Here is a 23,170-nt window from a genome sequence, read left to right as displayed (position 1 = left end):
CTTAATCTGATGTGAAGAAACAATCAGAAAAAAAGTGGCTCCTTCTAGAAATCTGTCATTAAAAAGTTCTGCTTTATACATGTGGCATGTAACTATGCATGAGCATGTAACTCTCCCTGTGAACATAGTAATTTCTAAGTGCTTTTGGTTTTTTTAATATTGGCTACATTTGAGCTCTGTATATGTAAAGACAGCTATATATTGTCTTCTAAAACATTTCAAAGTATTGTCGTGTTTTTGACACAGTCAGTTTTAAGCCAATTCTTAACAGATGTTCCCAGTGTAAGCTCTATGGTGTAAACCCCTTTGACTTTCCTACCCTTAAGTTAATACCTCTGTGCAGAATTTGTGTAGCTCTTCAGAACTGCCCTTTAGCTCCAGAATTCACCATACTTTACCTACTGATTGTTCACGCATTTCTGCTCCTACTTAAATTTTTTTATTAGCAGACTATTATGCCCATGAAACTTTAGTTGCTTATATCTACTTTTACTGTGATGCCTAACACCAGAGCATGTTATTTACTAGAAGTTAGATCTTCAGCAGCTGAATCTTAACCCAGGCTCCTTAGTCTACTTGAGGCAAAGCCAGTGTGTTCTTCCTGTGAGTTGCCAAAAATGTACAGTACATTGCCTGAAGTGACTCAAGAGATTTTTATCTCAATGAATTGATGCATGGAGCTTTCTTCCAAATACTCCCTTGTAACATGGCATAAAGTGCTGAAAGCACAGGCATATGGCATAAAAGGTATGGAGGCAAGAAGTCAGAAGAGGAAGTAAATGTATAACAGCTCGTTGGAAAAAGCTAAAGCTTAGGAATCCTCAGGAATGCAAGTATTTGACTACAGGGTTAATGAGGGTATACTTCCACAAACTCCCTCTTTTTGACTTTTGTTCTCTTACCAGTTGATCTGTAAATAACAACTAGAGTAGTTTATCCCTTATAGGACTACTTCTGAGGTGCATATGAAGTGATTGCTGTTGATGTTAAATTGTGACCATGGGAATTTTGGTATTTGTAATTTTGTCTAAGATAGCATATGCCTAATGTGAATACATAAACTGAGTTTCTCAAAAAATGTTATCATGCACTTGTGACTCTGGTCTCCTAAGGCTGCTTATCACTAACTTAGCCGTTCTATTAAGGCACTCCCATTTGGCTTGTGAGTTTAAGTGGCTGGTAGTGCATGAAATGGTTTGGGCTGGAAGGGACCTCTACAGATCATTCAGTCCAACCCCCATGCACACATCCAGCAGCCACATATTTGAGTAGTGTAGTTGTGTTTTAGGGTAGTTAGCAGTGTCATGCTTCATGACCCTTCTCTTTGAAGGGGTCAGTTTTTCAAAACATTTATATTATGTGCAAGCAAAACTCAGTTTGGGTTGGTTTTTTTTTTCTTCCTTTGTTACATGGCTACTTTTATCTTAATAGACTTAAGAATGCAGCAAAGCTATTTGTGTAACAGATTGCCTATACTAGGAGCTCTAAATACCCTAGAATATCTGGTACTGAGACTGGCAGGTCTGCTACCCTTCAGTACATAGTTCTTATTCTCTGAAACAGGGTGGCTACACAGTTTTTTTTTCTGGATTTAGCACTGGCCTGTGCTAACTTTTGCACTGTGCCTGGGAGTCTTCTATAAAGAAAAGTAGATTTTTGACAGTAGAACTGGGCAGGGCCATTCTAGCATATAAATGACTGAACTGCAATACTGGGCAACTTTCCCTGGCACTGTGCAGTTGAGTCAGAAAAATGTGTCCATATTGTGCAGCAGAGGTGGAAGGAGTATAGCAAGCACTGAAGTTCCTCACTCTAGGTGAATGTCTTGTTTGATTGTTGCAGTCCTTGCCCTTGTCATAACACTTGCTAAATGCCCTCTTTGTTGCCAGATCTATACTCGGGCGTCCTAGTTAGGAACAGCTGATTTTCAAAAGAGAGGATATGGCATCTGGAGAGGGGGAAAAACTGATAAGTAAGCAGAACTTTGTTTTTTTTCCAGTTAAACAAACGCAAGCCACCTGATATCAACTGTACAGATCAGATGGGGAACACGCCCTTGCACTGTGCAGCATACCGTGCTCATAAGCACTGTGCATTGAAACTTCTAAAAAATGGAGCAGATCCCAAAATAAAAAATAAAAATGGTGAGTACCAAATGAAAAGTATGTTCAATGTTAAGTGGAGACACAAATTCAACATCTTCTGTAAGCTGTGTTGCTTATTACGCAGTGTTCAGGGAAAATCTTACAGTGCTTTACAAGCTTTGTGTCACTAATAAAGGAAGGCCAACAGTGACTAAATTGCAAGAGGCTGGAGAACTGTAGCAAAATACTTATTGTATATGCTTTTATTTTCCAAGCTTCGCCGTTTCTGAAAAATTTACTGACTGTCTTAACAGTAAAATGTGCCTGGCTTTTGTTTTCTTGATGCTAAACATTGAACACGGGTAACAAAAAAAAAGCTAGATTGCAAATATGCCCAGACAAAGTGACTCCTCAGAAGAAGACTTCTAATGAAACCAAAAAGAGGAAAATTTGATGCAGATGTTATGCAAATTGTGTTCTTGTCCTCTGTTTAAAGATGCCTCGTCTTGGTATTTGTGAATGTCCTAAACTGTTCTTTATAGCTGGAAGCTAAAAACAAATTTAAATCAATAAGGGCAAAGGGCTCTCTGTGGTTAGTAGAACTCTGACAAGCAGTGCAGTGCCTTAAAGTTCAATACCTTTTTTAGTCTTCTGCCCCTGAGGAGTTGATGTTCCCCAATTCCAAGTAAGTGTGGATGCTTCAAGGCCAAACTGATGGGTAATAACCGTCAAATTATTTTAAAGTCCATCTAAGTTTATTTGCATCAAATTCTCATGCCTTTTCTTGTTACTGAACAGATCAGACACCCCTTGATCTAGCCCAAGGTGCAGAAATGAAACTGATACTGGCAGGTAAAACTGGAAAGGTAGGAACTTTTTGTATCAATTTAAAATGCCAAGGCTATCTAGTCGAAGCTATTCCTATATGAGCTTTAATTTCTGTGCAGGTTATCAACAAACCCTTGAGAAGATATGAAGGTCTCTTATGGAAGGTATGACTTATTTCCTTTTCTGAAATAACTTGTAAGATTTCAAAGTGTGTCAGTATGTCCTTTTTCTGTATTTCAGTGATAACTGTTGAATGGATGAATTTTAAAATAGTACTTAATAGTAATTTAATCTAATATGTATCAATGGGCTGGCTGAGTGGAGCGGCGACTAAATTCACAGTACCCTGATCTTAACCTCAGTCATTAAAATCTTTATTTCTTGGTGATTTTTGTGGCCAAGCTGCACTGTAATAAGGCTTTTTTCCTTGTGTGTGGGCAAAATGCTTTTTCTTTCCTTAGATTACTTTGATAATCTGTGACTGATACATTTTCTTTAAAAAACTGTGACTAATATTTTACCATCATCTTCTGAAAATTTTAAAGCTTAGTGGGAAGATGGCATTCAAAGAGTTTAAAGCTAATTTTGCTGTGTTTCTCAAGTGAATCTAAAGTCTACATGAATGTTTAATTATGTTGCTTAATGAAATCTTTAAAGTTTTCTTCAGTGTAAATTTTCCTAAAACACAATTGTAACATAAGGAACTGCTCTTAAAAAAGAACTGTTTACTAAAGCTTGAGACAGATAAAATGTTGTAGTTGGAGATGTCAATGTGTTTTGTTTCTCATTTCATTTTATAAAATAGAATTGTGTGGTGACCAACAATTCTTGTAATATTAAGAAATGCAACATTTTAGTATTTCAGTTCTTACTGAGTAGCAGGCTCAACTTTTATCTTTATCTTTACTCTTGTTCCAAAAACAAGAGTAGTTCTGCACTTGTAAAATACTCTCCGGTTGCTGTGATCACATGCAGAACCTAAAAGGTTTTTGTAGTGTTTACTAGTTTAAGTGTTGAGGAAGCTTCTCTGCCTGACCATGCAGGAGTCACTCTGTCCATCATACTCCTTCCACGTTTAACTGCTGGGACTGAAGACCCTTTGCAGTTGGTGGCTCCAATGAGTTGACAGGTGCCGACCTTGGCTCCCTGAACTTGCCACACTCAGATGAGGTTTCCTTACCAACTTTACCCTTGGTTTCCCATAGCTGAGTCTCAGATGTCTTGATCCTTACTTTAATCATTGTGCAATAACAAAATAGCAGCTGGAGCTGGCGCCTCTGAGGAGATACCTGAATGAAGGAACCTCTGGGTTTTTCTGCCCTTGCAATCTGTGTGTGAAAGTCTGGAGTCTTCCTGCTGAGTTCTCACCTCCTGACACCACAAAGTCCCTGTGCCCTTAGCTAAGCAAAGGCTCATTGCCACTTCATGGTCTCTTGCCTCAGGCTCCTACCACCGAGAGCTCAGTTCTGCAGCTCACATTACAGCTGCACACTGAGCTCTCTGTACTAAAAATATTCTGTTAAGCTTACCTGGTTTTTGGTTTGTTTTTTTTTTCCTTTCAGAGCTCACGATTCTTTGGTTGGAAACTCTACTGGATAGTTCTAGAACATGGAGTGCTTTCCTGGTATCGGAGACAGTAAGTTCTGTGTTTAAATTTCTGAAAAGCAGTTTAAATAAGTCCTGTCTTCACTTCACTAAATCTCTTCTTCTTTCAAAGAGCTGATGCAGTGAATAATGATCATCGTCAGGGGTGCAAGCATCTAACACAAGCTGTGTGCACGGTAGGAATGTTACTCAGTTGTAACTACTGAGTTGTTTTTGTATGTTCCATTGTATTCCATTCCTGGTTAATGAAAACTTCTGCTGGATTAGTAACCTGATCTTTGTTACAAAGTAGAGAGAAAGCTTGTGCTGTTGAAAGAAATGCTTGTTCCCATCCAGCAAAGTATTCTTTTATGTAAAGTGGCCATAAAGCTCCCTCACTGCTTTCTAAAACATTGAAGATTTAGGCACACAAGGTATCCTGAAAGCACACTGGGTCAGTTTTAAACACGTGATCTGGAATGGCCAAAGCTCCAGTTCCTCCTTAGCTGTCCCTGGCTGCTTGTGACCGATTGCATAACTTAAGCTGATCTCAGTTGAAAGACTAATCAATTTTGAAGGTGACATTTGGAAAAACTCCCTGATTTCAGTTATGCTTGTAGGATCTGTTTTGGAAGGGGTGAACGGAAAAAACAAAGCCCAGGTGTCATTTATAATGCTCAGGAAGATGAAGTGTTTAAGAAAAATGCATTTAAGATAATTTTCATATTTCTGTAACTGCCCTAGCCTAATTTGGCACCGCAAGTTCTATTAAACTGCACTTATATATACACTCATATTGTATGGAAAAGTGACTTGCTTTTCAGTATCCACAAATTCCTTAATATTGGCAATCTTGAACCATTGCTGAGGTTTTACCTGAATCAAGTGCTGCAAATAAATACAAACCATAAGAACCTCTATATTACTACTAGTAGCATAATGACATACTGTGGAGAACTGTTCTGACCAAGGTTTTTATAAATTACAATTACTTAGATCAAAACTGAGGCAAAAACTTCTGAGTTAAACATAATTTTATACTTTGTTTGCATTTCATTTTTTTCAGATTCATTATACTAATTTTGTTTTTTCTCCACTTTGCTCTAGGTAAAATCGACAGACAGTTGCTTCTTTTCTGTCAGATGTTTTGATGACACTGTTCATCGTTTCAAGATTCCTAAAAATAGCCTTCCTTCTCAAAATAGAGAGGTAATAATGACTCTTTATCAAAGGCATTAAAATACAGTAACTTCTGTATTGAAGAATTTGCATACTACTTGCTATGAATGCATTAGTAGCAATGTATTTCATATTTTGGTCATCAGGACTTGCTAGCATAAGTGCAGATATTAAATCTTTTAGCATGATTATAGATTAAACAGCAAAAAATTGGCCCATTGCAATTATCTCTTCTTTAAATAAGTGCTGCCTGTTTTCCAGCTCTGTGCCTGTATTACTCCGTTATCTAACTTCCTGTTTTTCATTCACTTCTCCATGTGGTAAATTTCTATTGCAACCTCCCTCTGTTGCACTTTCACAGTTCATTAATCCAAACTAAAGAATGTTTAATGGTACAGTCTTCTCTTAACCATAAGTCTGCAGTCTAGTCTTAACCATACTCCTAGACCTAATAAATTGTTTTTTCTCAAAAGGTGGCTCTGAAACAACAGAAACTTTTTTTAGGGCTATTTTAGTATATTCACTGTTGTACTTCTGCAGGTGTACTAACTAGAGATGGAGTTGGGTTGGAGGCAACTGGAGTGCTGTGTCCAGTTTTGGGCTTCTCACAACAAGAGAGATACAAACATACTAAAGAGAACCTAACAAAGGGCCATGGAGGTCATAGAAGGGATCAGAGCATCACTTTTACTAGGAAAAGCTGAGAGAACTGGGACTGCTCAGTCTGGAGAAGGGGAGGCTGAGGGAAGTTTGCCTATGTATGTAAATGCCTGAGGAGAGTTGCCAAGAGGGACAGAGCCAGGCTCTTTGCAGTGGTGCCTAGTGACAGGACCAGAGGCAATGGCGTAAACTAAAGCACAGGGATTTCTCTCTGGACATAAGAAAAAAGTGTGAGGGTGACCATGCACTGTCACAGGGGGCCCACAGCAGTTGTGGAATCTCCATCCTTGAAGATTTTCAAAAGCCATCTGGATGTCCTGGCCAACTAGCTCTAGGTGGGCCTTCTTGAGCAGAGGGGTTGGACTAGATGACCTTCAGGGGTCCAGAGGGGTTGGACTACATGACCTTCAGCCTCAGCCACTCTGTGATCCAATGAATAGGAAAATAATCTGCCTCTTAATTATGATAGTGCTTGAGGTTTTGTGCACAGTTTGTCATGCGTAAGAAGGCAGACTTTGTCACGGGGACCTTGCTGTCTGAGCAGAAACCCAAAGATTTAAAATATATTCCCTACAGTATTTTAATTAATAAGGATTTTCTTGGATAAACTGAGGTGTGGGTTACATTTTTGCTTAAGGGTAAGTCTGTGGTAAGTTAAGTCTGTGGTACTCTGCCCACAGAGTGTTTCATCTGCAATATATTTTACATTTTCTAGCAATCTATTTCTTGCCTATTTAAATGTCTCATTTTACTAATGACTATCATATTTATATCAAGAGAAAATTTTGTTCTGCTTACATGATACTTTGTTTTGGAGATAACCTTTGAAATGTCTATTAACTCTGTTTTTTCCTTTCCAGAGCTGGCTAGAAGCAATAGAGGACCACTCTGCATATAGCACTCATTACTGCACACAGGAACAGCTGAGCAGTGATGATGAAGATGATGCAGTATCTGTTACAGACCTACAGGACACTCTGAAAGTATGTACTGAATACTTACTTGGCTCATGCATCTGGGCAGTTGCAGATTAGCCTTGTTTTGTCTTAAATTACTTCAATATACCTTTGACTAAAAGTGATGATTCCTCCCATGGATGCATAGATGCTGCTTGTGTTTGCATTGCTTGCTGTCATCTATTTCTGCTCAGACTGTGTGGCTAAAATGGCATGTTTATCATGGCTACAGGGCTGTGATTTCACTTTTGACAGCACTACTCTAAGAAAGAAAGCTGCTTGAGAGTTTCAGCCAGGAGAGGGAGCCGTGTGTACTCTACTTGTTGTCCTCCAGCCTCAGTGTCACAAAGCTAACCCACATCGAGCTCTGCCTCTACAGAACAGGAAATGAAGTGCTTTAGAAACGATCATTTTCACCTCAGATCACATCAGATGCATTGTACAGTGACTGCTCATACCTGCAATGGAATTGAGTAGTCTTTGGTAATTCTAGTATTCAGCCTGTGATTCTTGCTTTTTGCTATACATGTGCTGCTAAAACCTTCTATTTTAAGGGAAAGTTGATGCTGCAGTGCAAAAATTTTCATGTGGCTAAACTCCAAGCAGCTTGTACCATTCCTTTTAGTACAAGAACTTTAAAAGTAGCTCATGACACAGCAGAGTTGGGGTGATAACTGGCACTGGCAGTCCCAGCAACCTACAGAAGATGGTATTATTTAATAGATAACAGTGTATTTGAACCCCAGAAGACCAGCTGCATCCTGGGGCACATCAAAAGCAGAGTGGCCAGCAGGGCAAAGGAGGCAATTCTGTCCCCCTCCTCTACCTTCATGAGACCCCCCCCCCCACCTGGAGTGCTGCATCCAGCTCTGGGTCCTCGGCACAAAAAAGAGGAGAACATGTTGGAGCAGGTCCAGAGGAGAGCCATAAAGCTGATCCCCAAGAATAAATGAACACCTGTCCTTTGAAGGCAGGCTGAGAGAGCTGGAGAGGCAGAGGCTTCAGGGAGACCTCACAGTGGCCTTCCAGTTCTTAAGGGTGGCTTATGAAAGAGGGGGAGTGACTTTACACAGGCCAGCTGTGTAATACTGATTACACACTAGATGTAGTTGTGATGGGATAAGTGGGAAGAGGAGAGATTTTGTTTAGATACTGGGAAGAAATTCTTTACTCAGAGGGTGGTGAGGCACTAGAACAGCTTGCCCAGAGAAGCTGTCAATGCCCCATCCCTGGAAGTGTTCAAGGCCAAGTTGGACTGTGTTCAAACCCAAGCCATTCTATGGTTTTATGATAACTGGCTCCAGGTTTGAATATGGACTTGAAATGGAATCTTGGGGTTGGTTTCTGCATGTCACTATATTTGCTATTTATCGGTTAACCTATGAATGGGAATATTTTGTCCTTTAGTTTCTCAAAGAACAAGCACTTGCTCTTCCCATATTTTTAAACTGCTCAATTAAGAGGGAAAGAGCAGAAGTGGCACATACAACAAATTTGACTGGAGTTGATTTGCTACATTAAATTAAACAAAATCTTGTCAGTAATAAAATGTTCATAAATATTCTGTTTGCTTATGTGTCTTTGAAGGTAGTTTCAGTATTTTGTTTCAGTTTTAATGTATCAGTCTGTGGGCTGGGAATCTTTGTTAGAGATTTAATGCTGTCCAAATTTTAAAATTTCACTATAGTAAAGAAAGTAAACATATACTTTCCTTAGAACAAAGTACTTCTGAATTAGCTATCCTTGTTTCTTTCAGAAAGCACAGGCATGCCAACAGAGACTTAGTAAAGAGGTTTCAGACTTCCTTGCAATGGTTAAATCTTTGGATGCTACAAAAGGTAAAGCTTATTAATTTAAAATGTATTTTGTTACCAAGCAACTAATTTTTTTGTTTTTAACAGGATGCGTTTATTTCCCAAAAATCAAATTTTCAGGAGCTTGAAAATAGAGGACAATTTTCCCCATGAAAAAAGATTCAAATAAAGCAGCATTTCAGTAATTGCTAACAATTAAGATTTCAGATTTGGAGAAACAACTAAGAAGCATCATGATTGAAAGAAATTTTATTAGCAGCTGTAAATGCAGTGAAACTGTCTCTAGCTATAGTCCTTATTGAGTAGTGTCGAAAAATATAGTAACACAGGGATCTGCTTTCAAGGTTGTTTTTTTTTTTCTTTAAATCTGTGGTTGGTAGCTCATTGTAGTGCACAAGTGTCTCTTCACAGATACAAAAAGCAGTGAAATCACAGAACTATACAGAGAACTGGAGGCATGGTATAATGGGATATATTCCACTGATTTTGCTATGACTTTTATGCCAGATTTGAACTTCTCAGGTTTCATTTCAAGTTATAATTTTTAACATGTATCTAGATTTTTGCAGTATAACTGCTAAAGTATATCACAGACATCAAGATGCTAGGGATTTGTACTTTTTTTATTAAATGCCTTAAACATGTACAGAAGTTGTAGAGGCGCCCTGTAAGAGCATCTAAGTGTTGGTCCTTTGGGCCAGAGTCCTAGTTATATATTGTGGGTAAAAATATGAAACTCAGAGAACAAGTTGTTTGTCTATACAGATCCTTATTCTGTAGTAGAATACCAGTTTTGAGAAGAAAAAAGTTCTTATTTCATCCCTGTGCCCTTCCAAAAGGAGGCTAAAAATACAGTTTTTTCTCTACATGCTAATGGGGTAAGTTATGCTGTGATGTGCCTGTCTTTTTTATATAGTGAATTTTTACCAAATTTTTATTTCACAAGGCAAAGGGACATTTCATACTGTATATGAGTGTCTTATTGTGAAGCTTTTGTAATTACTATTACAGTAAAACTGACTTTTTCCCAAAAAAACCCAGTTTGAAAATTCGTAGAAGGTGGATAAATTCCCTTTGGTAGCTATAGAGGCAGTTTCCTTGACTCCGTAGTGCTGACCTGAAGAACCAGTGAGGGTTTTTTTTAAAGTAGAGGAACATTTTTTAAAAGGAAAGACAATTTCAACAACCAATACCCATAGCAAAGTAAAAGCAGGTACTATCTCATTCCTAGAAACTGCTAGTCTTGGCCAACAGCAGTAATAAGTTCCTGTTTTCCATGCAAGGGATGTTTGTAACTTGCTAGGTCAGTGAACTGTTTCTGGGTTTGTGTGCAGCTTCTGTAGGTCGCAACAGCGACAGCTCTTCTAGTTCTCCCACTGTTGTGGTATTTTTAAAGTATTTAAATCCTCTGGCTCCAGAAGAATGTAAATTTCTGAATTAGAAACCCTTCTGTGTGGAGTTTTCCCTAAAATCATTTGAGTAATATAAAAATGGCTATGTTGGCACCTGATATTTAAAATTCTCTCCCTGTTTCAACATGCTGTTCTGAGTCCAGAGACTTGCTATGCCATTCTGAATCTTTGACACTTATGCATCTTGTATATTACAAATAAAGATGTGTCCTGCACTCAGTGGGCTGCCCTTCCTTCTGGAGGCACTAGCTGTTCTTAGCAGCTGCTGTAAGAGTCAGTTTGAGCTCTGGTTTCAGAGACCACAATTAGTGTGTGGAAATGTACTGTATCTTGCCCTGCATAAGCAGTATAAGTTGAAAAATCAGTTCAGGTACTGTCACTGATGGACCTCTTAATCTTCAGGGGTGTGACATCAGCTTGAAGCACCTGTGTTACTAAATGGTGTCAACTGATCCTGGAGTTTGCAGGCACTAAATGTTGCAATTATTTTAATTGCAACAACTATGCTTCCTGAGAAAATTACTTCACCTGATTTCCGAGGAATTGCTGCACATCAGAAAACTTCACAGATTGACTCCAATCATTTCTACCAGCTAATTGAGTTATGGTTTCCTGCTGGTTCTAGACATGCAGTCCTTTCTGTAAATGGTCATAGAAGTCAGGATGTGACATGACAAGCTGTACTACTTACACATGAGTCCATGAAAATAAGATCTTCCCTTTTAATTGTTCAGTGTGCTTGTAGTTACAATTCAGTCTATTTTTTTCAAACCTAAATTTACAGCTGCACTGAGCCCTGTGGTAAGCTCTTTATAATTCATGGCAGAAGGGAAAAAATATCTATATTTTACACTTCTATTTATATTAAACCAGTGCAAAATCCTTTTTATTTAAATTCTGTCACCTGAAGCTTTAAATTCTATAAAGTGGTTAAAAGGAGGTTGTTGCTAGTCTCTTTTCTAATGTCTTGCTGCCATGGCTTACTGCCTCTGGTTTCCAAACCATGCTGAAAGAGAAATTCGATCTATTCATGTGCCTCATGTATCAGTACTAGGGAAAGGATGCAAAAAATAAAACCCCTCCCACAGATCTTGCAATGCACCAGCCTTCCTGTAGCATATGAGTGTTATGTCTATTGCTTAGAGGGAAAAATAATTAAAAGAATCCTGTAGTTTACAATGTCCTTCTAACATTACTAATATTTTTGTGCTTTCAGGAATATCTTCTCCCCTCCTGCAGAAAGTTGATGTGGTCTCTGAAGTATCCCAGGAAACATGTGAGGCTCTGGCTGAGTGCCTTAACCTGTTCACAAAGCAAGAAGGGGTATGTATGTCTTGTGCTGCATGGGTCTATAAAGGGTTGAACAGCTTAGCATATTTGGCTAGTTAGCTGCTTACCTGTTACAAAAATAAATACACAAACCCATGCAATTTCATGTTGCTGGTAAGCAGTCCTTTTGCATACTGAATGGGACAAAAATTCGTTCTTGTAGAGAAAGAGCAGGTATACGCCTTTGGAAAAGGATGTCTTAGTATTTGGGTGTTCAGAAAAGGGGACATTTTGGTTACAAGTTACTGCTTGCCATGTTCAAACTGTATGCTTGAATTCAATAAAGCTGATGCTTTGCTGATTTGAAGGTCAAAATATTGAGAAAATTAGGTTTTGGATTGTTTTTAGTTATTCCTAGCTAACTGAAGTGTTAAACAACATTCCTTCTGAATTTGTTTTTCAGACCATGTGCTTAGTGGGTGTGCAAATGCTATTTGTTGAACTTCTGGCTTTCCCAGTAACAAATATCTTGAATAGTGTTAAACATAACGCAAACATTTCAATATATGTCAAATTCACTAGTTCCTAGAGTAGGAGAGTTGGTATTTTTCTTCCTTCTTGAAGATGCCCTAGTGCCATGGAATAAACTTGTCTTCCTATACTCTGGTAACTGGGTTAGTCTCTGACACTACTGTCATCAGTAAACTGTGTTTCAAAATGAGGTTTGTGTTGGTGCTGTTAGTCTTCCAGTTACTTAACAGTGAGCTACAAACACTGGCTCCATTGTCCAGGTTTGTTGGTTTTTTTTTTTTCATTCCTTTCCGAGTCCTTTGTCTCCAGTCACGAGTCTTTTAGGCTTACTTAAGTTCTAGCAGAGTGGAACAAGCATTGCTTTTTTTTTTGCATTGAGTTTTTTCCTTAAGAAAGTCTGATATTAAAGTTGCCAGCTTCATTTGCGGATGAGGAGGAAATTGTTACAACAGTGGGTGTATCGTGTTAGTTAGTATTCCTTAATTGTGTTTTCATCTTGCTTCAAGCCAGACTAAAATAGCTTTCCAGAGTGGAGTATGGCAAAACATATGGTGAAATTGTAATTTCACCTTACTTGAACTTGAATAGTCTCCGTAGGTGTAATAGAGGCCTTTTTTAAATCTGGAAGCACATAGATTTGGGCACAGAGGGATAGGCTGAGGTGTGAACTTGATTTTCCACCATAGCTAGTGAAATCAGTTGGTCATGACAGGGAGAAGATGTGATCCTGGAGAGTTTTTTGTCTTGGTATTTTTAAACTTCAATCTACTGAGTTCAGGAATATAGTGCAGGCTTTTTAAAATGCTATAATCTCTTCCTAAGACTTGCAGCTTTACAAAAAGCTACATTCATTGATCATTACTGTTCTTAAACCCACAACGTTTGGCTTTGTTGTCCTTTATAAGTCAGGGCCCTGTTTTTTTGCTGTTCAGGGTTGATTTCTAGACTGTCATTTTATTGGCATTTGAAAAGATATATATATATATATATATATACGTATAACCTTGCAACCGTATTGTGTATGTCCCATGAAATCCGGTTATCTCTAGAATTAACATTTTCTCAAGCCTGGTGCTGTTCTGTCTTGCCTCTTTAAGGAGAATTATTTTTCCCTCCAATTTAAATTGTCAGCATACCAGAAGCTACTGCTTGACTTATGAGGAGAGGCTCCTCACTTAGCCACAGTGAATGCACTTCTGGCTCTCTAGAAACTTTATTTAGTATTACTTATCACTGTGCTTTGGCAATTGTAGCATAACCGCGCAGTCTGCGGATGAAACTGCTAACGCAGCGCTAGAGCAGACAGCTTCAGCCGTCTTCCACTTGCGCTAGAAATGGTGCATGAGCGTGATCTCCGATCGCTCCGTCTGTCCGCCGCTTCTCCTCCCCCGGGTGCCGCCGTGCGGGGCTCGGCGCGCTGGGGCGGGGCCGCTCCGAGCGGCCGCGGGGCGCCGCGCCGGGAAAGGCGTGACCTCCCCGCTCCGCACGGCGGGGAGCGGCGCTGACGCCGCAGAGCCGGGAGCGGGGGGAGCTTCCAAAAATAGCCCACTGCGGCGGGACTCCGTGCGGGACGCCCCGGGAGCCCGCGGGGCCGCCCCGGGAGGCGCGGCGGTGAGCGCTGGGCAGCGCCCGCGTCCCGGCGGCGGGGCGGGGCGCGGCAGGGGCGGGCGCGCTCGGTCTGCCAGGCCATTTTTAGCCGGGCTGGGAGCCGGCGCGGCCGCCCCGCGTTTGGGGCTGGTTTCCTCCTCCTCCTGCTCCGCCGCCCGCGTCCGGCGGGAGCGGCGCGGAGCGGAGCCGCGCCCCGGCTGCGCGGGGCGGCCGCGACTGCCCCGCCCCGCCCCGCCCTGCGCCGGGGCGGCCGCGGAGCCCGCGGCGTGTGGCGCAAGGTGAAGGGGCCGCCCGCCGCGCTGCCGGCCCGGCAGGTGCTGCCGCCGCTGCTGCAGCTGGGGCGGCTTCCCTCGGAACGGCGCTGGCCGAAATCGTCCCGCGGTATGTAGCCTTCCTGATGGGCTGGGGGCTGCTGGCTGTGGCTCTGCTTCCTTCTTGACATTGGGATGAACCCTTCAGTGTCAAGGAGATGGGAACGCAGATACTTTTTGCCGAATAGTTAAAACCTGCGAGGGGAAAAGGGAATGTAACTTGGTTGCTTTAATCTGAGTATTTACTGGGGCGTTGGTGTCTGAGCCAGCCAACATAACTTGAAACGTTTTCTGCAGTGACTTTGGCACAAGGTTAGTAAGTAGTGTTTCAAAGCATGATTTGCCTTGGACTATTTCTAGCAAATATCAGAACCTACATTACTAAAGCAGTTTGATTCTTGATTCTAGTAGGTTTTGTGTTCCGAGTTATTTTATGTAGTTGTAGGAGGAGTTGAACTTAAGGTTCTTTTCAGGCTATTCTCTGCTAGATTTTCTGAATGAGTTTAAAATTCATCTCTAGTACTTGAACTACCTGTAGTGAAGCTGTGTGAAATTATTATAAGAAAAATATTTATTTAAAGAAATTGGCTTTTTCCTTTTTTTGCCTTGCTTCTTCACTAACCAGTGCTTAAGTGAAGTGTGTAGATGAGTATCTTGACTCTTAAGTTTCGCTTTTACCATCAAGGGTTATATGTAACAGTAAATTAAGAGCTCGTATTGCACGAGTGTAGAAGGGATAGCAGTTGTAAGCTGGTTTCATTTGTAGTCTGTTTGTGGCTTTGATCTTCAGCCTTTGCAGTTGTCATTCTTTCCAGTTTGTTTTTGTCTTAAAAAGGAGACTTGTTTACAAGCTGGTGAAAAGCCTTAGCTGATGAGATAAAGAATGCAGGAAAGGTTTCTTCACTTTTTGTATTAAATGAGTTATATATTTCAGCTATAAAGAATTTGTCATAACAAATTAAGCTTGTCATTTGCACAGAAACTTTTTAGTATCAATATACTGTGGGTCATAGTCCTTGGACTTAGCACATTACGCCATGGTAAAAGATAACTATCTCTTGTATGTGCATCCTGTAAATAAAAAATGTGCACACCGTTAAACTGGTAAATACCAATCAATGGAAGTTCAGTGCACTGCCTTTGTTTTTTCAGATTTCTTGGAAACATAATTGAATGTTAGATCTGTCTGTGTGTGTTCTTGTGAGTGAATGCTTGCATGATCTTTGGCATACAAATAGTTGTCTTTAATATATTTCTGATATGTCTACTGGGAGACAGATATGAGCATGGCTACCTACTTCGTACCTTACTGTATTGTGAATGAAGAAGGTGCCTGTAGGCTATGTCCAGATGACTCCTTAAAGAGTAATTTTATTATCTGTTTCTTTGTGGGGGTGCAGGTGAAGAGAGCAGTGATGAGAATCTGCAGTCAAGGGAGAAATGCTGATAAAGGCACCCTGTGCAAATCTGCTAGAGAAGTCCTGGCATCCATCAGCAGTCCTTTTCTTCCACCTGGCTATATCATCAGCTACATTAACCTCTATAAGATCTTGGGAGCCTCTGACGTGTGGGGGAGAGAGCTGAAGAGGGGTGAGGGAGTGAAATAAAATCAGAGAAGCTAAGAAAGAGGTTAATGATAAGATTTCTGAGTTAGGGCTAGTAAGAGGTTCATATATTGGCTGGCTACTGAACTAGACCTAGAACTATAGAGTCCGTAGTCCCTCAGGTGATAAAACCAGTGCCTTTGTTTTTCTGATCTTTTCTTTTTGTGTTCAGAAACAAGTGGCAGCCCTATTTTTAAATTTTTATTCTTTTCAATCAGTGGAGCACAGAGGAACTAATGTTGTCCATTCTGTCCAGCTCTTGCTGAAAGCAGTGGAGATCGAGGGAAAACCTCAGTGTGTCAAGGCCTGTAGAGGCAATGCCCTGAACAACTGGAATGCTGCTCAGGTTGTATGCTTGTGGAAAGGAGGAGAACAGTTTTCAGATGGTTGATGATTGGACTGAACACAGCAAGAGCTGCTTAGTGTTGAGAGAATCAATGTGTACCTACAACAAGAAAACCTTTATTGGCATGATCAAGTCAGTGACTGACTTGATCCTGTTTCTTCCCTTCTCCTCCAAATGAGTGAAAGTGTACTAGCAATACCTAGTGCAGCTTGAATCTTGTTTGAAGGTTACAAGTTCATTGGAAGGTTCTCTATGCTCAGATAGCTTCCGTAGTAAAGAATGGTATTTTTCCGTTATGCAAGGAGCATAGGATATAAAATGTTGGGGAATGCAGTATAGGCAGGGTGTGTAAGAGACCAAAGCTACCGACAGGAAAAAATTTGGTTTTTTTTCTCCTGCTAGAATGTTGAAAGTTCTGCTTGTGCCTTGATGATTCTTGCTATACTAATTTTTGGGTTCTGTATATGCACATCTTTCATCTGGGCTAAAGCTCTAAATTGAAGATATTAAAGTTGGAGTAACCTGATAGTGAGATGTTTGTGGATGGCATAGTGTTCTTCCTCTGAAAGCATGATTTTCTACCAGTGTACTGCAGGTATAAAGCTAACTACAGATCTGTAAAGACAATGTCCTTACCAGTAGAGGCAGGAGTTTAGCAAGTCCAAAGTATCTCAGAGGCAGGGGAGTTAAAGAGCATAACTTCTTTTTTCTGAGATTTCCCTAGAGCAGCCAAGATTCAATAGGTCACCAGAGTGGGAAGTGGAGCTAAGCAGCAGCCTAGACAGAAGCTATTAAAAATAAGAAATATTGAGTCTCCATTCAGGAGAGAGATAAGTAAATATTACTGCTGTTCTTTCATGAAAGGGTATTATGTGTGTTGATAGAGTGCTTTTTTTGAAGCACTTGATAAGGTTTTGAAGCAGTTGATAAAATCCTTGGGCAAGTGCTCTATTGGAAAGGCTTCTGGATGAAAGATGGTTCTGGCTCACAGAAGGGGTCTCAGATGTTACTATAGGGTAAAAGGCAAGTGCTTCTGGTCTTTCCAGTACTGCAGTGTTCCAACTCTGGAGATTTTTTGGGTGGTTTTGGGGGGTTTTTGTTTTCTTATTTGTTTTCTTCAAGATTGCCAATACAACATACCACCACCTGCAGGGAAGGAGGCTGACTTTGAAGTGTACAAAGTGACATACTGACTTGTAGTGACAGGGAAACTCTAACTGACCTGTAGCTCAAAGAGCCTGTGGGAAAGCTGGTCAGACAGTTTGTCTGAAGGCATTCCCTGCTCCTCACTTGGTAGCCCAACTGGAAGCCCACTGCTAAGCTGTTCTTGCACCTTTCACAGTGGGTTAATGTTTGGCCTGTAGATGTGTTTTTTGTTGGAGGTTGTTGTTAAGCAGCCTTGTGTAAACTAACTTGGAATCCATTCATAGGCCTCTGGGGAAATACAGTGTAAAAACATACTGGTTTGAAATGAGACTCCTCCTTAATGTGCTTCTGCAGCTCCTGTTCTGAGGTTTACTTCTAAGGTCTTGTGTACCACTTGTTTGAGTACTTAATTTTTAATGTTGAGAAAACAGTCTGAGCTGGGGCTGCAGGGGGAAAAAACCAAGCAGCAATCAAGTTTAATGGAATAGTTCTTGATAGGGTAAGCTGCTGAAATATGAATTGGGAATTTTGTTTTCTGTGAATGTATTTGCAAAATTGTCTCCAAGCTAATGGAGACAAACAGAAAAAGCAATGTAGAAGATGGATATTTTCTCTAAGTGTTTTCACTACTTAATGCTATGAGAATATTGTTTGTTTTCCTCTTATGCTTGGAAAACAAACTGGAGTGAGAAGGTTGCACACTTCCATTCTTCTGATGTCATTGTGATGTCATCATGGCATGTAAAATTTAGCTTGCTTTCCATGTTCTGGTTAATTTGTACCTGATGTGTTTTGGAAGAATGGTTTAACAGCAGAGTTCTAAAACTTCTTTGCTTCCAACCAACCTGTGTATTGTCAGCTAAGGACTGGTAACATTTCATGAAAAAAGTGAAGCAGCAAAAAAAGCCTGAAAAAGGCTGAACCTCTATGTATAGCACCATACCTGTTAACTTTGTTTGCTGGGATTTTGCTTGCAAGTGTGTGAGTTGACTGCAGTCACAGTCAGCCTGAGTGGTCTGGTTTTGTGTCTCAGCTGCATCAAACATCAGAACACCAGACAGGATAACTGTGGTCATACATATTTGCTAAGATGTATCATTCTTCTTGGCCCCTCTTTCTTGAAACTTGATTTATGAAAAATTAATATATAAGAAAATAAGGCTTCTTGTTCTATGAAAGTCTGATAAAAACTATTTTATGAAAGTAATAATTAAAAAAATTAATTTCTACACATATGAAAAATAAATTTCATGTAACCTATCCAGTACTGGATATTAAAACATTTTTTGGGGAAAGACAGACTATTTACCTCTTTATTATGTATGTATTTTGCATGATGCTGTTCTAAAGGCAGTATTTCTGGGCAGTGTTAAGTAACTTAAGCCTTTTTGTCACTTAACAGTTGTTTCATCATCTTAAATTTATCATGTGGTGCGATTTTAGAATATTTTAGTTTTATTGGCTTCCTTAAACATCAGCAATACCAAATCTCTTGCCTTATGGGCTAATAAGCTGTCCATGTGTAGCCTTTCCTTGAATAGAGGAGATTGACTGACTGAATCTAAACTCACTTTTTTGATGTTTTTTTTAGTTGGCTTTAGTCACTTCTGGTTCCATGAAATACATGGGTCTTCCAGCTATGAAATAAAAAAGGATGATTTCCATTTAGACAGTGTTAGTGCTTATGGGGAGAATGTGTTGTCCATAGTGCTTTTTGTTTTTAACCTAAGCTTCACCAAAACTGCTTTTTGCACTTTTTTTAAAGTTGGGACTTATTAGAGGTGATACCATTTTTACAATCAAGGTAATCAACTGTGGAATTTGACCTCTTGTCTTTTTCTTTTTTTAATCTTATGACTGAATGTGTACTTGTTGGCCTCCCTCTCCCCACCCCCCTAGAAAGCCAGTGACTTTAAAAGCTTTGTTTTAATATTAGTATTCAGAAGTGTGTTATCTCTGCTTGCTCTGCTATCGAGTGATGAAATGCATTAGTATCATGCTAGCTGCTGAGTCACTGACTATATCACTAGAATTGGTAAATGGACTGTGTTTAGAAAGCATTTACACCCTGAGAGTAAATCACTGGTGTAGTTTTCCTTGAAGATCTGTGCCATGCCTGTTCATAAAGGAATGTTAGTAAACTCCTTCTCTATATTGCTTGTATTGTTCTTCACGCCACTCTCCTTGAAATGCAGCAATAATACACTTTAATAATAAGTGCTTTTGGTGTTATGTACAAATGGGAAATACAGCCCTATGCTCTCCAGGTTGGTTGATTAGCACGCACAAAACAAATTATGTTCTATTTATAGTGAACGGAATGTTGCTGCAAATAAATGGTAAGGTAGAGCTCCTTTTACAAACAGCGTATCCATTTGTCATGAGCATCCTGATGAGTCCAGAGTAAAGAAGATGCCTGGCTTTGTAAGCATAGCCCTCATCTGAACATCTTGTCTTTGGGAGTGACACCTGTGATGTGCTTACTTTGCTTGCATAGCTTCATGTTAGGTCATTTGTAAGGTAAATGGACTCGGTGTCCCTCATCTCGTGCTTGTCAGGGCTACATTATTCATGTTAAAATGTGGGCATCAATGCAATAACTCTTGGATCCATAGGTGTGCTAGGAGATTTTGGGAATGGTTTTAGAGTGTGCCTATTTGAAGGGGGTGTGCAATGTACCTTCATAATGTAGGGGTACTTTTTAGCACAGAAGTAGATTGCAAACTTTTTCATCTGCTTCAAGGACTTCTGTGTTGCCAGAGCTACACTGCTTCCACAACAAAATCTTGTTCAAATATATTTGACCTTTAAATAGGAATACAGCTTCTTGTTAGTCTTGAAATAGAATAGTGGTGCTATTGCACATCCCTTTTATTTGAGTCAAAAACTATGGTGAGAGAAAGGGTAAAGAGAACAGAGCTGCTCTAATCTTGTCTGGAAATATTCAGTGTAAGTGGTCAGAGTATCAGCCTCCAGGCCTTGTGCATGGCTACAGCAGCAGAAAAGCATCTGCAGCAACTTGGTGGGTTTGACCTGATAGACATAAACTAATGGGACACCCATAAACAAGGCTTTGATCATTGTGGTGAGGAAAAATCTTGAGTTGTCAAGATAGTATACTTCCTTTAGGTAATGTGGTAATACAAGTATGTCAGTAGTTTATACCTTTCTGGAAAAGCAAGGTTTATTAATTGTGGATGTATTCTGTGCTATGCATCCAAATTGGATTGTTTTTTTCCAGTGAAACACCTTGCTGCAAGGTCAGACAAATCAAATTGAGGTTAAAATGAGCTGGCTGTTTGAGATAGCTGGAAACCTTAGACAGCAGGCATCTGTACCTATGGATAGCAGAAATCTAGTTTTGTCTGACCTGTATCTCCTCCACCTCTGAAGTGACATTTTGGACTAAGGCCTAAATCCTAATTTCACAGAACAAAATGGAAATGGTTGAGGTTGGAAGGGACCTCAGGAGGGCCTCTGGTCCACCCCCCTGCTCAGTCAAGGCTTCCTGGAGCTGATTGCTCAGGACCATGTCCAGATGGCTTTTGAGTATCTCCAAGGATAAAGGCTCTGTAACCTCTGTGGGCAGCTTGTGTCTGTGCTCTGTCACCAGCACAGTGAAAAAATGTCTTTTGACAATCGGAGGGGACTTCCTGCTTTTCACCTTGTGCCTATTCCTTTCTGTCCGGCCACTGGGCAATACTGAGAAGAACCAGGCTCCAGTTGTCTTTGCATCCTCCCTTCAGGTATTTATATAGATGAGCACCTTAGCCCCCTCTTCTCTAATTTGAACAATCCTTAGACATACAAATACTTGAGGGGCAGTCCAGTACAGTAGTGTTAGAAAATTTCAAGGAACCATGTGTCTAAGATTAGCTGATAGTATGTGATCAGTGCTTTTCTACTATTGTCTTTGTTATTGAATCTAAAAAATGATGTGTCATTCTAGACTGTCAGATTCTGTTTCAGCTTGGAGTGGGGAGAATTTAGAACTTTCATCAAATCTACAAGTTGTCTTCTAGCAGCCAACGAGTTTTATTGGAGAAGTTTGTAAAAGGACATCTTAGAAGTTCAATCTGGGGTCTCTTCTTCCTCTGAACTGTAGATGCTACTGGATTGCATATAGGGGAGTAGTTAATAGAAGACTTAACATAAGAAGACTGAAGTAAATAACTTAGCTGGAATGTTCCTGAAAAAAAATTCTAAAAAGCCAAACAAACGCAACATCAATAGAAAGTGCCTATCATATAAGGGCAAAAGTATTTGAGATAATTCATAACTAGAAAGGATCTGTTCCACTAAATGAGAACACTTGGATTATCTAGTTCTGCACTGAATTTCCATACTCCAGAGCATATTTATATGTCTGCTCTAACTGCTGGACAAATGTCTGCGTGACATACTCTAATTTCAGGAAATGTCTTATCAACCTACCCAGGACCTAGCTGAAGTCTGCTGGCTGATGCCTACTTAGGAATAAGGACAAAAGCAGTGTCTCAAAGGAAAATCATGCCTAAGAAGGGGCAATTTTCTTAATGCTCCAAGTCCTTCTAAAATCTGAAGTAAAAGTGGGATTTTTGCATTGGTCTTTGAATTCTGATTCTTTAATACTGGAAATGTGTGAAGAACGTGTTCTGGGCTATAGCAGAAACAGCAAGGAATGCTTTCCAAGGTGGATTTTATTTGGAGATAAGAACTCAGCATTGCATTGTAAAACTCACTGTTGATTTCTGGCCTATGTAACATTTTTTCACTTCAATTTGGTTAGTGTCCAAAATAAAATAAAAACCAGCAAGTGAGACATTGAGTTTTTCAGAAATGTAGAACAACTGTACAAGCATGCATGTTTTTTTTTGGAATTTTTTCTTAAAAAACCTGTCAGTTAGACTTCATGAATGATGAATAATTAACAAGATTCCCAATGCAGAGCTTGTAGAACAGACAGCCAGCTTCAGAAGTGTTAATTTTTTTAATAGGAAGCTGTTTTCATTCTGAGTCAACAACTGAGTCCAGCAGCACTAGTAAGCCAGTAAGAGCCAACAAAAACTTGGCAAAAAAAGACATTTGATTCAAAAGAGAAAACATTACTTGCATTTGCCATAATCCAGTTGGGAAGAAGTGTGGATGAGAGATTACAAAGGGGTTGATCAAAGTAATCAGTAGTGTATACAGAAGAATACTTAAGGGAAGTAGTTAGCTCAAAACTGCCTTAAGATCTATTTTCAAAACAGTCCTTAAGAATAAAAAGAAAATGTTTCCTGAATGCAGTCTTAAGAACCCTTACATTTTAAAATCTGGTCTCTCTGTGAGACTAGGAGACTTCAAAGATGTCCAGTCCCTCAAAGGGAGAAGACCAAAAATTGTCCCTACTGGATCTGAAAGCATGTAGCAGTATGCTGTTCTGGTTCTGTTGGCACCAATATAACAGATCAGCTTCAATGAGGCCTTTAGTTTAAGGGAAGTTGCTTGTGGCATATGCCTCTCAGAACATAAATGTTTAAACTCACTGGGGCAGCAAAATATACTGGGGGTGTGGTTTTTCTCTGGTAATCTTGTAGGTCTGCAACTCAAAACATGCTTCCCAAATGTGCGCACTGCTGCAGATGTCATTGACTCCCAGCTTGTTTTGGCATTAGTATTGGCAAAAGTGAATAGCAGCAATATTTAATTTCAGCATTACTCAGAATAGAAACAATACTTCACAGAAAATGACAAAATCAGAAGGTTTTTTTCTTTGAAGTCCTAATCAGTATTATAGTAGTGGAACTCAAGTAGGGACAGAATGGGCTCTGGAGACTGGCAACTTCTGCAGCTCTCAAACCTAAGTAGACCTCATGA

The 23,170-nt window shown here is 39.9% G+C and overlaps 1 protein-coding gene across 6 annotated transcripts in view; it reads left to right on the top strand.

Moving 5' to 3' along the window:
• The window catches only part of OSBPL1A (oxysterol binding protein like 1A), a 74,793-nt gene that overhangs the window by 15,288 nt on the left and 36,335 nt on the right, over positions 1–23,170 (top strand). For all 6 annotated transcript variants that reach the window (XM_021551561.4, XM_021551560.4, XM_085572017.1 and 3 more), the window contains 9 exons: positions 2,000–2,144; positions 2,883–2,950; positions 3,032–3,076; positions 4,475–4,548; positions 4,630–4,693; positions 5,604–5,705; positions 7,196–7,318; positions 9,048–9,129; positions 11,734–11,840. In XM_021551561.4, coding sequence (XP_021407236.1) covers positions 2,000–2,144; positions 2,883–2,950; positions 3,032–3,076; positions 4,475–4,548; positions 4,630–4,693; positions 5,604–5,705; positions 7,196–7,318; positions 9,048–9,129; positions 11,734–11,840 — 810 coding nt within the window. The remainder of the gene's footprint in view (positions 1–1,999; positions 2,145–2,882; positions 2,951–3,031; positions 3,077–4,474; positions 4,549–4,629; positions 4,694–5,603; positions 5,706–7,195; positions 7,319–9,047; positions 9,130–11,733; positions 11,841–23,170) is intronic.

This window comes from Lonchura striata, chromosome 2, assembly GCF_050655825.1.
Source record: "Lonchura striata isolate lonStrDom1 chromosome 2, ASM5065582v1, whole genome shotgun sequence".
NCBI lineage: Eukaryota > Metazoa > Chordata > Aves > Passeriformes > Estrildidae > Lonchura > Lonchura striata.
The sequence above is the reverse complement of the archived record's forward strand: the minus strand, read 5'-3'. Positions and strand labels throughout refer to the sequence as shown.